This window comes from Haemaphysalis longicornis, unplaced genomic scaffold (genome assembly GCF_048455015.1).
Source record: "Haemaphysalis longicornis isolate Haplotype H1 unplaced genomic scaffold, Haemaphysalis longicornis Haplotype H1 scaffold_25, whole genome shotgun sequence".
NCBI classification, from domain to species: Eukaryota; Metazoa; Arthropoda; class Arachnida; order Ixodida; family Ixodidae; genus Haemaphysalis; species Haemaphysalis longicornis.
Genome location: NW_027526314.1, coordinates 4,101,339 through 4,118,215, shown reverse-complemented (window position 1 = coordinate 4,118,215; position 16,877 = coordinate 4,101,339). Strand labels below are relative to the sequence as shown.

The following is a 16,877-nucleotide window of genomic DNA, read 5'->3' as shown; positions in this document are numbered from 1 at the left end:
TATATATATACATCTGTGTGTGTGTGTGTGTGTGTGTGTGTGTGTGTGTGTGTGCATCCGGCGGCTAATAAAACTGTTGGAGGTAGCGCCTTGTGTGTCTCGACTCACTTGTCCCATTGTACTAGCGCTTCAATTCATTGTAATTAGCGTCGTTGGAGCGCAGGGCTCTTGTGATGTTCTCGCCTTGCCCTTTTGCCGGGGCCAGCCACTTGCCTTGCCCGACAGCCAAAGCTACACGACTGCAGACACTACCTTTCTAAATGTGGCGATGAGAAATTATTACCGAGAGGTTGCCCTGGCTAACAATACAGAAAAAAACACCGAGGGCGACGATGTGCTTCCTATAATGTGGCATTAATGTCTAGTTGAACGTCACCCCAATCGAACGTCGCGCAGCGCTCTAGTCGTGGAAAGCTCGCTCAACGTGCGGCGTGTCAAAATCAAACGAGTTTGACCATGGTCCATAGACACTTCCTGCTTTTACTCGTGGCTCAGCGCTGGCCTGTACGGGCTTTATTTATGTGTTTCATTATAGCTATGGAACTCGCCGCCGCTTCATGCTTGTAGATGGCGCACGCGCGTTCGCACGCGTCGCAGTCAATGACCGTTCAAGAGCCGCTCCAAACATTTTTGAGCAATTGAGCCCATTTTTGCTCAATTGGCCATTTAGGCTTTCACTTAAGTACAGCAGGCTGCCTATGAGTTTGGCCCAGGCCTTTTTTTCTGTCGCGCCAACGTTGTAGCACGCAGAAATTGACCGAAGTGTTCCCATGTATGAGCAGTCGTGTCTCGCAGAGTCGTTTCTCGTAGACAGCCAAACCGGGCATGTGGCGGCCCGCTTTAAACGCTAAAAGCCGTAAATCAGGCAGGAAAGCGATAGTTGCGCGTGACAGTCTCAGGCACGTTACTCATGGCTCGGGACGACCACTTACGACAACGCCTGGATTAGAGGAAATTTATTCTGAGCTTTATATGAGCAGAATGAAGTTTGATAGCGAAACAATCACCATATAAAAATATCGGGGAACGAAACGAGCCTTAGGACGCGACGACGTGCAGGGTGAACGCTGCACTGTGCTGGCCGTAATCCTCGGCCGTGATCGTACGTACCCTATCTGATTACTCCATCTAGTGACACCACCACCCCAAGTTGAGCACTAGATCGTAGGTATCTCGAAACACGTGGAATATAGGGTGATGGATTTATACCACCTAATTTAGGGTTCGCATATATAGTCAACGCAAAGCTAAAGTTGGAAGGTCTTTTTCTAGCGTCGAACCCTTTCGAAACTCTTCCATTGCCACCAAAACTTTCCCGCATTCGCCCCAGCTGAACATCATCGGTCGCAGTCGCACCCTAGTGGCTTTCTCTGCTTTCCGCATTCAGAATTGACCACGTATCGGCTTTCTCCGCTGCAAATGTCGTCGAAGTGCAATAATCTTCTTCCACCCCTGCCAAGTAGCACCCTCTCCTCTCTTCCACTCTCACCCCTCGCGCTCTTTCTCTCCTCATTCGCTCCTCACGTGATGAAGGCAGTGGAAGTTTGCTCAGTTAAATTTTCCCGTGTTTGCACTGCTCGGGGACCATCTGTTGGGACTTTTTTTGTTAAGCTTGGGCAACTCAGGACGCCATCTATTGTTTAGAGTGCACGTTTATCTCGCCCCTATTCAACATCTATTGTATTTCTTGCGTCAGATATGCCTGCTTTTTCCTTTCCAATCAATAGTTTGCGCATGTATGAGCCATGACTGCAGCATTAGTAGTTCGAAATGGTCCTGCCCGTATATACTGCGTGCGCACCCATTCTTTGCCGTGTTTAGAGTGACAGGCAGAAACATACAGATAGACTAGAATTTTCGCATTTCGCCAAACAGATAAAGACTATAGCCTTAAAAAAACCCCAAGGGATGCTACCGGTAGGCACATAGCGCGCGAAGGCAGTTGATGGCTGCATTCATGCTCGCCCGAACACACGCAGCTCATCACTGACGCGAAGAGCGAGTGGCAAGTAGCATTCCTTTTTTCGCCTCGAGAGCGGGGATACCCGAAGAGGTGCCCCAGAGGACCACGTCACTCTGTCCCTCCTCCAGCACAGCATCTGACGAGGGGAGCTGTCGGGCTTTTGTCGTTCCCCTCCGCGATCACGTGAGAAGTGCGATTCTCATCGCAGTCGTCACTCCGATTGAAGCACGGGAGTAAAGAGCGAGTGAAGTTGATGATGGCGATTACAACGCGTCCATTGTGACGTGAGCCTGTACGCACGTAGGGAGAATTTTTTACTGCTGGGATCCAGGCGCAAATGTTAATTATGCTGCGATAAGAAATTCAGGAAACGTTGCGATTAACATCAAGGAAAACATCACATTATGCCTATTCAGATGTCAACAAAGAAAATACTTTTCTCTTATAGCGAACGCAGTTGGCTCGCTCCTGGACGGCTCGTTACCCTTATCCACTCGTTACCCTTAATGACCAATGGTTATCTTGCCTTCACATTACATGCCCTGCCCACGTCCATTTCTTCTTCTTAATTCCTACTAATATGTCCTGCGGCAGTACATACACTATAAATACAGTCGGGTGGTTGCGCTTCGCCACTACGTATTTGAGAGAACAATCTATGCCGCCAGCAAAGAAAATGCGGCGAATGTCAGCAACTTGCATAGAAAGTGAGTCAAAATGTGATCTGCGTGTTGCACTGCGCAGTGCACAACGACCCGCTTGCTTTGCGTGATGCCGAAGTGCAGATTGAGCTTTTGAATCAAATCGTATGCTCGACGTCGTTATGATGGACATCGAAATTTCACCATTGGCGGCAGGATTGGTAAATAGAGTGCAATGTGGTGAAGATCAACCACAGTACTGTCCTAGTGTGTATGGCTTGATTGGACTTTCATCAGTGATGTGCCGTGAGGGGAATTTTCCTTTTTTCGGGGAAGGGAATCTTTAATACATTCAGAGAATTTTAGGAGTCCTGGAGTAAAAAAGAAAAATAAAGTCAGGGAACCGTACCCCGCATCATTTATTACTTTGTTGTTGCTTTTTTTTTTAATTTCCCGAACACATCCTCGAATTTGAGTGCAAATTTCTGCAGTCGTGTTAGCGCAAGCCACAAGCATCCGAGACCGGTTTCAATCCCGTTCATAAAACACGAGGGAACATAGACGAAAGAATACCCCGAGAACGAGCTAGTAAAGCGTGAAGCGGCGGCGGCGGGAGGGCTGAAGCCTGTTCGCACGCATTCCTGCGCAATTTAAAAAAATGTATTTCTAGTGTGCCTTAGTCCGCGTGCTAGCACTCAACAGAAGATGGCGCCAGGAAGCCCGGCGCTGAGCAAAAATCACCTTGATTACCCAACAATGTGTAGTTCTTTTACAAACGGGCCGTTTAAACTTGGATTTTTAGCATTCAAAGTAAGCACGCTGTTTGGTACGAAGCGTGAAATAAATAGTCAAAGGCTGCTGAGCGGTATGTGCAGTGGAATGTAGATCACACTAAACCTCTAATTCCTTGAACGGCGGCTGCGTCCGCAAGGCTACGTAAAGTAAACATAAGTGGCGTTGGCTAACGACGAAAACCGGGCAGTAATTCATGAAATCTATTCAGGAAATCTATCAGGGGCTAGAAGAGAATGCAGGGAATTTTTCTTGGAATTCTTGAGAAACCTGAGGAGAAAATATGCTAAAAATAGAGAATTTCTGGACCGAGAAATGGGAATTTTCCTCCCCAGTACGGAACATCAGTGCCTTCCATGTCGGTTTTCTGAAATCGTGAACTATCGGGGCATATGACTTTGCACCGTTGCAATCAGGTCACGGGAATTTAGGAGTGCTGTCCCACTTGATTGCGTAAGCAGTATGGGCCCACTTCCCATGCAAAATTTTGCATACGTCCTAAACGTAACGCGTTGAGCTGATATTAAAAGGTTCTAGGGCTTTCATTTCTTTATGTGAGGCTGCTTATACTGCCCTGAACATTGTCTTTTTCGCAACAAATTTATAAGTGTGAAGCTCACTTCAACAGGGTTGGGTGTATAGCCGTCAAGTGTTCCTGAAGTATTTCTGAAGTTGGCTTTCCCACTTGTTTTTATGTATGCAGTGAATCCTACTACAAAAAGACACCGTCTGGGATAAAAACAGCATCAAAGTGTGGTGAGACGAAATAAACACAAAAACAAGAGCTAAAAATGAAGCGTCATGATACTAAATGAGCCACTCAAGAAACCCCACGAGGAATCTGGGCAAGTGCGACGAATGTGGCCAGAACGTCTCCGCACTATCCTAGAATTCCTCATGGAAGTTAGCATTGGGTTTTGGCATCTTCGTTTCGCTATTTTTCTTTAATTTCTGTTTATTTGGATCTGAAGAACGCGAAATCACACTGTACCGCCCGCAGAGCAACACGTTTTACCGCGACACTATCACACTATCACACGCCAAGTACCCACCCCCCTTCTTACACCTACATCTACTAGCTCTGCCCATCTCCACACACTCCTTACCTCATGGTATGGAAGCGCATCCACTTCCTATCCCCTATCACCCTTCTTAATCGCACCCCTGAGCAGAGGGAGTGCACCGACACTCACACCTTGATGACCAAGGCTACCTGATCGACAGGGCCAAAGGCGTAGCCCGAACTCAAGGCTTCCCTGTCTAAGGACGCCCCGCACAAGATAAACTACTCTACCGTCTTTCGTCTGCTGTATATAGCGTTTACTCCTCTTCCTCTGTGGAAGTTACGCAAACTTCAATTGCTCCCGCCGCTCTATGGAAGCATACGAAATCCCGGCATAAGTTAGGGAAGGTGACATTTCAGCAACTAAAGACTACGCGGAGCTAGGCCATTTCCGGATGACACATGCGGCAATCGCTTCATAGCCATGTCGGTTTCTCTCGTGCAAGCCTCCAGTAGACTGCAGAACTTGAAAATGGTGCTCATTTTCAGTCTTAATTACCACAAGAAATCGCCGAAATCACCGGTTACTGCGTGCCGCCACTTACGCTGTCACAAGGTTGTGCGGTCCCAGCCACGTCGATAGGAAGCTGTATACGTAGGGTTTCCTGTGGTTCTCCTTGCTCATCAGCAGCGTCTGTAATGTGAAAAGGCAGAGATGCGTAAAAGACGGCGTTTAGGTAACGCTGTTACCGCTGTAATTTTCGTGTAAAAATGGTTGCAGGACACGTAATACATCTCAAAAAGTGCCGCTATCACTCAAGTACACGCACCAACAACAAAAAAACATTTTACTAATGTGCAGCAGCGCTATTTCAACCACGCTCTCTTTTTTATGCGTCTCTATTTTAGTCGCCACTTTTGTAGTTTTTAGCACAGCGATCATTGTTAAAAGTATTAACAAAAGTGGTTTTCAAGAAATTCAGTATTAACTTAGTCATTGAAGTGCATTCTAAGGAAGTAGACCCCGGGTATTCTTAAGAGCGTACAGCTAGAAAAGAATCATGGATATGGGAACCTTATAAGTATTTGCGGACGAACTTCCACTAACTTTTCCGATGCCGGCCCAACGTAACATTCTCCACCCTTTTCTTGCAATTACCGTAATCGAAAACGGTCTTGCGCGTGCAATAGGACGTCTTCCTTGCAAAACAAGCCCGGGGCCTGATGGGATTAGCGCCAAACTTCTCAAATTAACCTGCCACAAATCAGCATACCTATTGACACTCATCTTTCAGCAATCGCTTGATACGGGCTGTGTACCGGAGGATTGGAAATATGCTCATGTTAAACCTCTATTTAAATCTGGCGAAAAGTCCTCTCCTAACAATTACCGGCCTATCTCGTTAACGTGTATTTCTTGGAAGTTACTAGAGCATATTCTTCACTCACACATTATGGCGCACGCAAACAGAAACAATTTACTCATCGAGAACCAACATGGTTTACGCAACAAGCACTCCTGCAATACCCAACTATTTGAACTGTTAACTGACCTCCATAAATCCATGCATAACTGTGTTCCTACTGATGCAATCTTTATAGATCTTTCTAAGGCATTCGATCGCGTACAACACAAACGTTTATTAGCCAAAGTCCGTAACCTTCAACTTGACGAAAAAACGACACAATGGATTTCCGAGTTCCTATGCAACCGACACATATCAGTAAAATTCAACAATATAATTTCCAGAAAAAGCCCGATCACATCAGGTGTTCCTCAGGGATCTGTACTTGGCCTTTTATTATTCTAGGTTTATATTAACGACATCGGATCTAACATTGCCTCTTCAATACGTCTATTCGCGGACGACTGTGTCGTATATAGGAAAATAACCGAACAAACCGACGTTTCTACCCTACAGTCAGACTTAATGAAACTCGCGGAGTGGTGCCGATTGTGGCAAAAGGAAATTAACATTGGAAAAACCAAACACATCAGATTTTCTTCCGGTACAACCAACCCTCCTCCCACATATGCAATTAATGACAGCATAGTTGAGACGGCGTCATCTATAAAATACCTTGGTATTTTTCTAAGCTATGATTTAACATGGAACAGTCATCTTGAGTACATTACTAATAAATCCTTTAAAAAACTCGGTCTCCTGAAGCGTCATCTTAAGTGCGCAAACGCAGACACTAAACTTCAGGCATATAAAGCTTTGATCAGGCCTTCCTTGGAGTACGCGTCAACTATCTGGCCCCCTCATACGGCAATATTGACTGATATGATGGAATCAGTACAAAATAAAGCAGCCAGGTTCATCTGTTCTTGCTACTCTAGTTATCAAAGCGTCTCATTACTAAAGCATAATTTGAACCTTCCTTCTCTTGCCATGCGCAGAAAGTTGTCTCGCCTTTCCTTTTTTCACTCTTTGTATAATAGTGACACAACTTTTTCCCGAAGCTTCATTCACCCTGCTCCTTACGTATCTACTCGAATCGACTTCGCTTCCCGGCCGCGGCGGCCGCTTTTCTGATGGAGGCGAAAAGCAAAAACGCCCGTGTGTACGAGATTTCGGCGCACGTTAAAGATCCCCAGGTGGTCAAATTAATCCGGAGCCCTCCACTACGGCGCGCCTCATCGCCTGCGTTGCGTCGGCGCGTTAAACCCTACAATCAACCAATACTCGAATCGACCATGCGCATAAGATTAAACCAATATTTTCGCGCACTAACAAATACCAGTTGTCACCTCTTTCTTTGTGTATAAACGAATGGAATTCCCTACCTTCAACCATAGTCTCCCTCACTGATCCATCGCGTTTCAAATCTGCTTTATTGTCTTATTTAGAAGCCGGTGAAGATATGTAGCGATTCTTTTCGTGTAAGCTGTATTACGCGTGTTGACTATGCGTGCTCGCTTCTTTTCAAGTTTGTTACATGCTGTTTTGACTCACCACTTTGTTCCAGTTCCCTCACCAAATGTATAGTTGACAATGTTGTACCCGGTTTTTGTATCCCCCTTATGTAATGCCCTCTGGGCTTTTAAGGTATATAAATAAATAAATAAATAAATAAATAAATAAATAAATAAATAAATAAATAAATAAATAAATAAATAAATAAATAAATAAATAAATAAATAAATAAATAAATAAATAAATAAATAAATAAATAAATAAATAAATAAATAAATAAATAAATAAATAAATAAATAAATAAATAAATAAATAAATAAATAAATAAATAAGTGACCTACACAATCCACGGTAAGGCTAACGCGTTCATTTGCACGTATAGATCTCGCAAAGCACCACTTGTGGAGGTGTATGAAGGCTGCCAGAAAGTAGCGGGTCAGTACCGAGTGGCGTAAGCTAATTGATTGGTGCGTGATATTGGCCTTTCTCTTCTTCCAGCAACACATATCAACCATTTTCTGTGCACTCACTTCCGCCGCTTCAGGAGTGTGCACAATGACGACAGGCATCGGACCGAGATAGACCTTGAATGTCTTCCATTGGTATTCCTTGGTCAGCTGGTTCACTATGGTCAGAAAACCTGGGCATGAAAGGGGGAAAGAAGAGTTACGAAACATAATCTTAAAAAAAGCGCACAAAACTGATAAGCATGTTTAATTAGTTCACATCAGTTGATCAGTTCCTCACAAAAAATTGTGGGGATGCCTTGGTGCGGTGCCCAATATTCTAAAAGAGAACAGCGTCACTCAATGCCCTCTACTTATCGACAAGCGCGCGCATGCGTACTCAGGCCGGTTTCGCCACTCACTGACATGCGGACCGGTTGATGCTGCCGTAGCAGTAAGACATTTCTGAGAGGCTGCAGACCTTTAAAAGCGTGATGCAGACCCAGGAATGGACGGTAGACTCAGCGTTTCTCGATACAGCCGAAAGAAAGGCGGCGTCAGCATAACTAACGTCCCACAGTTCAGGCGCAAGAAGGGCGTGTCCACAGTTCCACCCCATGCAGATTCATTTATCACCATCGTACATGGGTTTCCAATTACAGACAGTCTTTTACGAAGTTTCGCTTGGCGTATCTTCTAATTTTGACTTCGATAATAAAACAATTTATTTCTTTGGTGAAACCCAAAATGTATTCGAGTTTCTGACACCACATTTGTTCCGGTGCGCCCCCCTGCTTAATACGTAGCGTCGAAGGCTTAATCCAACAATTGTTCTAGAAATTCGTTAAAATAGTTTTACCCATAAGTATGTTTCGTTTGGGGCTTCAACGCATCAGTTCACGCTGTCTGTGTCTGCACAGCCGATGGGCAGTGGTGATAGCTGCCCGATTATCGCCTAGTATCCGCAAGCAGGGTCTCCCTACGTAAGCGAGTCACCACATTAACATTTCCATAGCATATAGATGCCGGGGTATAACGAACAGATCGTATTACCGATTTTCCTTGCCCCGCGCCACGTGCATTATTATTGACTACGTATTTGTATAATGAACTGCATGTCTGAATGAGCAATATTTCTTCCAGTTTTCTGCTAAAAGATATCAGCAACGATTCCTGTGCCGGAAAGGCCTCCTGCGTTATTGCCGTCACAACGAAAAGTGAACTGGAATGTATATTTTCAAACTTTTTTTAACACTCAAGCATGGTGTGGTAAGTGCTGGGATAAGCGTTGGCACTACGCTTGAACGCATGAGAGTGTAAGGCCCATACACCCCGTTTTGAAGGGAGCGGTAGGGCTCGGTGGCAGCACCAATATTCTCCCGTTCCTGTAATCGCACGCTATGCGCTGCGCGGAACGCACCAATAAGCAAAAAAGGAGGCATGGAAGTGCTGCCGCATGAAGCAAGCGCATGTAGGCTTGCAAAGGCCAGTCGTGCTTAAAAAATCTTTGCAGCGATCGCAAAACTGAAATGTTTTGAAAAACGAAATAGCTTAGTTTTATTAAAGCGGCCACAGATTGCCACTCTTAAACCGATACGCAACGAAAACAAATCAGGGGAAAATGCCTGGATATATGAGACCGGAGGCACCTAGAAGATGTACCAAACCAATTCGCTCAACTTTCTATCATGCAGCCATGAACTAATGCTATTGCACCATTCTTAAACAAAAAGTGTATTTATTTCGTTTTGAAAGGCTTGATCTGAATGAAATAGATAGCTAATGTATACCAGATCGAATGTTTTTTGGAGAAGCTCACATATTTTCGAGTCTCAATTTCGGCAATTGATCAATCTATATTATCTGAAATATGAGTGCCTTCGTTGAAGGGTATCTTGCGAGTGGCGCCCTGAGACCAATCAATAAGGAGGCCACCGGGAAAAAAAAGGCTTCTCGTGTGTGGCTTCACAACGTTGCCAACTTCACGTATACTGATACAGTTAATAAAAGGACACCATTAAAATATTAACCCTGATTTTCCAGCGCTGTACAATATTCCGAAATATTGGGCAAAGTGACCAGGTTTTAATTTGAGGGGAACCGTTAACCTTAGATGAATTGCCGTGATCTACACCCAATCAGGCCCGTAGGTCTTCTTCCCCACAGCGCTCCAGAATGACCAACTAAAGTGACCAAGTGTGCAAATTCGGCGAAGGACGAAGCCAAACATATGATTTGACAAGAAAATAGTGCATGTCGGCAGGGACAACACGCAAGGCGCGAATGGAGTTTGAAGTTCAAAGTTGGAAGTTTATTTATATTTAAGCCATAAAAAAAGATACCTATACAATGACGTTTCGCATTGCGCAATGTACCTGCGCAGATTACCTTTTTTACTCAAATTGAATGCTCGGCCATGCCATTCGTCGTATTTGCACACTAGGCCCCTTCGATTTGCCATTATGGAGCGCCGTGGTCAAGACGCCTGACAGGGACTTCTTAGAGTGTGGTGTATTTCAGAAGTTTTATTCCAATAAAAGCACTTCTCCGCCGAAAAAAAAACGTGGGTATTATTGCAAGTCAAACAGCGAATCATTAAAATTTTATGGAAGGCCTACGCCTAACAGAACAGAATAAACAGAATAATGCAATTTAACCGCGGCGATGATACGCATTTTCGCTTAAACAGCTAGAATTAGAAGCATATTACGGGTGGCAGGCCGAATGTTTGGGCAATGAAGCTTCAGTACTGTGCTTCATCAGGAACGTTGAAGCCTTTACAAACGAACATCAAAAAAGTTACGAAGACTGAATATACGGGATGCCCAAACCAGGCTTATAATTCGAATTATCAGAGTAGTAACCTATTGTTAAACACCAAAAAGGGGTGTGGTATTGCACGTCAAAATAATTGATAATTAACAACCATGCGCGTTATTCTTGTCTTTGATAGCGACATACGGCGTCTGAATTGCCTGCTTTCCTCTTTAACTCCGTTTCTAGCACTTCCGAAATTGAAATAACACTTTGTATGTCAGTGCCACGTCGTGAAAAGCCACGAGTCATGCCCGAGGGTGTCAGAAAACAAGCGCTTCCTCACGTTGAAGCTGCCGAGAGAAAGCGCCGTTCCTTGACTACGTAACTCGCAAAGTTTGGTTCTTTTACTCACCGACTGTGGCATCCTTGAGTCCCGTGGTCCTGCTCATGGTCCAGTAGGCCTTCACCGAGTACCAGAAGGGAATGCCGTCCCAGGGGCCCGGGATGGGTTTCAGCGCCAACCATATTCGCACCCACTGTACCAGGGGCCTCAGTATGAAGAGCCAGAGGGCGGCGAGGACTATCAACGGCGATACCCGCACCAACAGGCTGTGGAACTGTGGTAACATCGGCCGCGAGTCTGAAAGCCATGGTATGAACATGCCTTCTACCATTGTCGCAAACCTCGCAGTCACTTTCTCACTGCCCGGCTCGAACACTGCGCTACGGGGATGTGATCTACACTGCCAAAGCGCCTTCGGAGGGAAAAGCTGTGAGCGCTTTTTCGACTTCGACGTAAGGGCGAAGGAGAATTATTTTGGAACAAGGGGGAAATAGAAGCCGAAATGAAATATATCACCAGTAGCCGAGCTCTCCAGCACAATATGCACGAGAAAATAAATTCATGTGCTGCAAGGGGACTTCTTTTAACAGAGCTGAAGCAGCCGCTGTCGTACCGTCCGGTAACGCTGTATCGGGCCCAGCGCAGTGCACTTTACTTCCCTCCTGAACGATAATATAAAATTTCGGCACAGAGTCTATGTGTCCTAGTTAAGCGCAAGTTCTGCAAAGGATCACACACACCCGGCTGAGCCTCGCAGGCTAGCCCGCAACCTGAGAAGTTGTTTCGCTCCGCACAGCGCGAGAAAGTCCGGATACGCGGGCACAATAGCGCCGAGAAGGCCAGTATTTTTTTAAGGTACACAAGATCCGGACGAGATGTAAATACTCGGCCAGGTTAGCGTGGAAAGGAGACTTCCGTACCTTCTCACGCTTCATTTTGCTTACGTTTATTTTTTCCTTTCTTTATTTGTCGGGGAACTTTGTTTTTCCCCTGTCCATGACCACGCGGATTAGCTGGCCGGGGCCACTGATAATAAGAGCGGTTCCTTTGTTAGTTCTTCGGTTGTCACGGCGACGGCCGTACGCGCACCGAGCAAGCTTTGCGCAAAGAACAAAAGAAAGAAAAAATTCAAAGCTCATGAACAACTACAGAAAGGACGTGGTCTCAGGGTCAAGTTCCGTAACAAGCAATTACGTTCACTATGAGATACCAATTTACTCATTTTTCGAATACGACGCATGACTTTCCGTCAGCGGCCGGTGTGCACTGCATTATGACGGGCTCTTTCCCCTCTTAGAGCAATCTGCGCTTTGACGCTAAACCCCTTTTTTATATTCCTGTCTTTCTCTAAATAATTGCGGCTAACGCACGGACCAGCCCCCTTTTTGCTTCCTCGCCCTGCTCAGGAAAGGAGACGCACGCGAGCTTTGTTTAACGGCGAATGTGTTACTTTATTCTTTTCGCTTCGGGTTGGAAGCGTGGACAAGAGCGGCGTTTCAATTCATGTGCCCCCGATTCCAGGGTAAGAGCTCCGGGAGAGAGAAACGTCAAGAGGGAAAATGACTCGATAAGATAAGCTGTGAATACAAGTCAAGGGGACTTTAGCGTTAAATAGCGCTAACGCCCCTCGTAGCGACTGTCCTCAGAGTTGTACTCTTGTTTGTACTGATTCCCAGAAGTGGCTCTTGGCATATGTCAGCCTGTTACGTCAGTGGCTTTCACGCTGTGAAACAGACTTGTCGGCGTACCAGCATAAAAAAAAAAGACAAAAATTGGGGCGGCTCTGTTGTTGCAAAAAGTGGAAACAGAGTTCTAGAATCATGAAAACAATGGCTGAAGTGAACACACTGATAATTATCTCATCGGCGTATTGCCGGTAATAATGGTAATAAAACACATTTACAGCGCGTGCGGGTTCGATTCCCGGCCGCGGCGGCCGCTTTTCTGATGGAGGCGAAAAGCAAAAACGCCCGTGTGTACCATATTTCGGCGCACGTTAAAGATCCCCAGGTGGTCAAAATTAACCCGGAGCCCTCCACTACGGCGCGCCTCATCGCCTGCGTTGCATCGGCGCGTTAAACCCCACAATCAATCAATCACATTTACAGCGCGTGAACACTGCTACGGGTAGGAACTCCGGTTGCGCTAAATTATATATAGTGGCTTTCATCGGTACAAGCTGTGTTATCAAACTCAGCAACGACCAGTTCTTATTCAGAGCTTCTTTAGCACTCTGCTAAAATGATTTTGCTGTTTCCGTGCACCGGTATTGACGGCTTAGATGTCGTAGCTCCTTATCGAGTCCAACCACCATTCGACACGCCCTGTGGCGACCCAGATGATAGGAAGTTATAAAAATCCGCCCCTCTGCAAATCAGTTTTCATGCAGTCATCCCCTATTTCGTATAGTGGTCGTGCTAAAACATGTAGTAAATGTCGCGCGGCCGAGCGCGCGAGGAATAAAATTCAACTCGTGTTGAAGGGCTTAGCCAATTTTGGGGCTTTTAGTTGGACCGTATACGGCAAATGCGGATCGCCGAGAGCCAGATATAACAGCCCCTTTGGATATTTTTCTGTCACTGAGACTTACTTCTGCCTGCACACAAAAGTCATCTCTACACAAAAAGAGAGAATAAACGTTTATTGAGCGTAAGTGCTGATAACAGGGCACTCGCCCGGTGGCCGGCATTCTTATTCCAGGATACCCAGGCTGCGACTTGTGGTCTACCAGCACTGATCATTCTGAAAATCATTGCACAGCTACCTGAGATAGAAATCGTCTGGGTTCCTGGGCATGAACCCATCGACGGTAATGAGGCGGCCCAAACCGCTGCCCGCGCGTACATACACCGGGCCATTACCCGAGACGGAATGTTCTCGGCTGGCATCAAAACAGACACAATTTTCCGGTATTCAGACGTCATGGAACATTATAGGCTTGGCAAAAGGAAATTCCCACCACCTCATCCTCGGTTAACAAGACAAGAAGCCACCACTCTTCGGCTATTGCAGACAAATTCCGATCGCCACAGCACCCTCGTCCATTCTCTACACAAACAAGTCTCATTTTTGCAACGCCGATACTTTTTATGTCCCGAATGTTCATATGCACAGAGAGCTCACGAAACACGGGTCCGGTTCCCTAGCGGTAGCGGCTGTTTGCGGAAGCTGTCCGTGTTTACGACATTTCGAAAGGCGCAGGTGGAAAAACAAAGGCGGCCACAAGGAGTGGAGATGGAGAAGTTAGTCCGGCAGTGAGCCTTGCGGGCGGCTCCAGGTGCTAATGAAGGAGGCTGACGCGCGCGCACACAAATTCTGGACAATCGCATGAGGCCGCACCACGCACAGGAATGTATGACAAACCGGAGCATTCGCTGAGTCCGCCAACTACTCTCATTGGCAACGGACAACAAGACCTTCACCCAGCCCGCGTGCTGCCTCCCGCCTGCCGACGGGCACGGTCCGACACCACCTCTGAGTTTAAGCCTCAAGGGAGAACACAGACCCTATCACCTTCAGAGAAAGCTTCAGTGTCGCGAAATGAGGACACACACACCCAACACGTTTGCATACCCATTCTTGCGGAGCAGGTCTAACACTGGACGGGAAAAAACTTGGTACATTTTGTAAATGTAGTCTTAAGGCATTATGCATACGATGTATAATGCCCGTTTACGCTGGCGGGAGTAATTCGGCAACGGGGAAGCTACACTCCGGGTAAAGCTTGCAACGGTGTCCGGCGCGTTTTTGCGGGACCACTGCAGTCTTGTTACCGCCGTGACGCATAAAAAGAGAGAAACGGGAATTTCCATTTGCGTTTCATTTTTTACGGCTGTCGTAAGAAACTGCATATATCTTGTACGCAGGTGCATGAACTCTAGGGGCATACTGCTACGGTATGTAGGTGTATATACTGTACACCCGGAGTGATAAGTTTCCGGGACGCGGCTTCCAAAATCGGAGTCAATTTTCCCGCTCTCTGGTGGCGAAGTTCCTGCTACTCATATGCTAATGATGCTCCACAGTATGATGCTTCGCTTAGGAATGCAAATTACGTGCTCAACCGCAAGATAGGAGATAAATTGGTTTATAATTTCTAAATCGCCTCCCGGAAACGTTTGACTCCGGGTGTACATAGGATAACAATTGTACACTATATACGAGACTGTGGCGCGCTCTGAGATCACGTAGTATGTTTGAGTGGTTCCAGTGTTGTACGGAACGGCGTTCCTCGAACTAGTTCCTTTTTGGAGGAACGGAGGAACGCCACCGTTCCATTAAGGGTCGGTGGAACTGTAACGGTAACTCGTTAGGTTTTTGAAGGAACGGCAGGAACGGCGTTCCTTTTGCAAACGTTACATCGTTAAGATTTGGCTGTTTTTCAATCCAAGGCTCCAGCACAAAAATCCACAGGTCGCCACTGTGTTTTACTTCCTATAAGATGGCCAATTTTACCGCCCTTCTGCGAAACGTGCTTCCTCGAAGGCAGAAGAATAACCACGCAGCGGGCCGTAGCTTGTGCTTTGCTTTCATGCTGGTTGAGCTTACGCGGCGTTCGACGGCTAAATAGCTTAGCCGCGAGAATGCTTTCCACCTTTCATCGTTTGTCTGGGGAGGCCAAGATACGCGTCTGGCGGATAGAATTGTTCCCTGGTGGGTAAGGTTTTCGGATCCATAAGAATCGGATCCGGACATTTCGGTGTAGGGAATTTCGATGCAGGACGTTTCGGTGCGGACATTTCGGTTCACGGACATTTAGGTGCAGGACGTCTTGGCGCAGACATTTTGAGGACCGGGGTGTCCCAGGCATTATTTGAACATTTTAACTTTATTATTGTAATTTCGTCACTTTATATGATTTTACGTTCGAGATTTGTGTTTGCGCCGCCGTGCGTGGAAACGAACACTAAACCGGGGCGGAGTATTGCCACGTAAAACCCCATTTCGGTCGTAGATGTTAAAAATAACGTTGTTAATTTGCATTCGTTCAACTTTTTTTGTTTTAACATTCATGTGAACAACCCTAATACTTTCAGTGTTACCGAAGGGCTTTGCTTTCACATCACCCAACGGTGCAAGACGCTGCTGCTTTTAGTTCATTCCTATCTCTCCTACCCTCACCCCCTCTACGCCAAACCACTGCGATAAAGAAAAAAACGCGGCAGATTAAGTGCGTGTGCATTCTCTTTTAATTATTTTCTCAATCAATCTCCTCTTCGTTGCATTCGGAGTCGGTTCTACTTAAAACTAACCAACGATCGCACTTACAGTGGCGTTACTTTAAGGAGGGGAAGACTGAGCCCCGCCGGCTACCAGCCCCCTTGGTAGAGAGCGAGGGGTGTCACTTGTGCTTCACGGTTGTGTTAACTGCACTTGGAAAACTTGAAGGCGACTGTTGCCGCTCCAGTCAGACCAGTCTATTCAATTTTTTTTCTCCTTATAATGGAAGAAAGCGATGTATGCCTGGGGTGTCCATGATACGCGCGACTGGAAGAGTTAATTCTCAATGGGGCGACTGAAGGCGAAGAAAAAGTGATTACTGGAGAGGGGACGCCGTCGGTATGACCGCGACGCGCGGAAGGCGCGTAGCCAGCAAGCTTGTTCCTCGGGGGGGGGGGGGGGGGGGGGGGGGAGGGGGGGCAATGATAGTGTCCATTGTGTCCTCAGTAGCTTTTTTGGTGGCTTTTTGTTGCACATTATGGTGGTTTTGTGAGCTCCTGGTGAATGTAAAGCTTTTTCCCGTATCACTGAGGTGACGCTTCGGAGACCGGGAACTCCGCCAGGCCTGTAAGATTTTCAGGGGAAAGTGAAACTAATATGGGTGAAAAAGAAATCTGGTCGAGATTCAAGCGTAAAGGCGGGGGTGGGGGGCTGCAAGAAAAAAGAATTAAAATGCGAGAAATATAAGGATGTAAACATAAAACGAAGGGTGGTTTTCCCGAACAGAATGGGTGGTATTTGTATGCACAACCCGCACGCGCTTAATCAGCATTTAGGAAATATAGAAGCGG

At 46.3% G+C, this 16,877-nt stretch overlaps 1 protein-coding gene across 1 annotated transcript in view; it reads right to left on the bottom strand.

Annotated features, from left to right (window-relative positions):
- LOC144172663 (cytochrome P450 4V2-like) overlaps positions 1 to 11,811 on the bottom strand; it is a 60,747-nt gene extending 48,936 nt beyond the window's left edge. The window contains exons 1-3 of the mRNA XM_077701303.1: positions 10,936 to 11,811; positions 7,851 to 7,960; positions 5,005 to 5,093 (exon numbers count right to left, since the gene is read on the bottom strand). Of these exons, the coding sequence (XP_077557429.1) occupies positions 5,005 to 5,093; positions 7,851 to 7,960; positions 10,936 to 11,197 (461 nt within the window). The 5' untranslated portion in view covers positions 11,198 to 11,811. The remainder of the gene's footprint in view (positions 1 to 5,004; positions 5,094 to 7,850; positions 7,961 to 10,935) is intronic.
- Between the last annotated feature and the right edge of the window lie 5,066 nt (positions 11,812 to 16,877).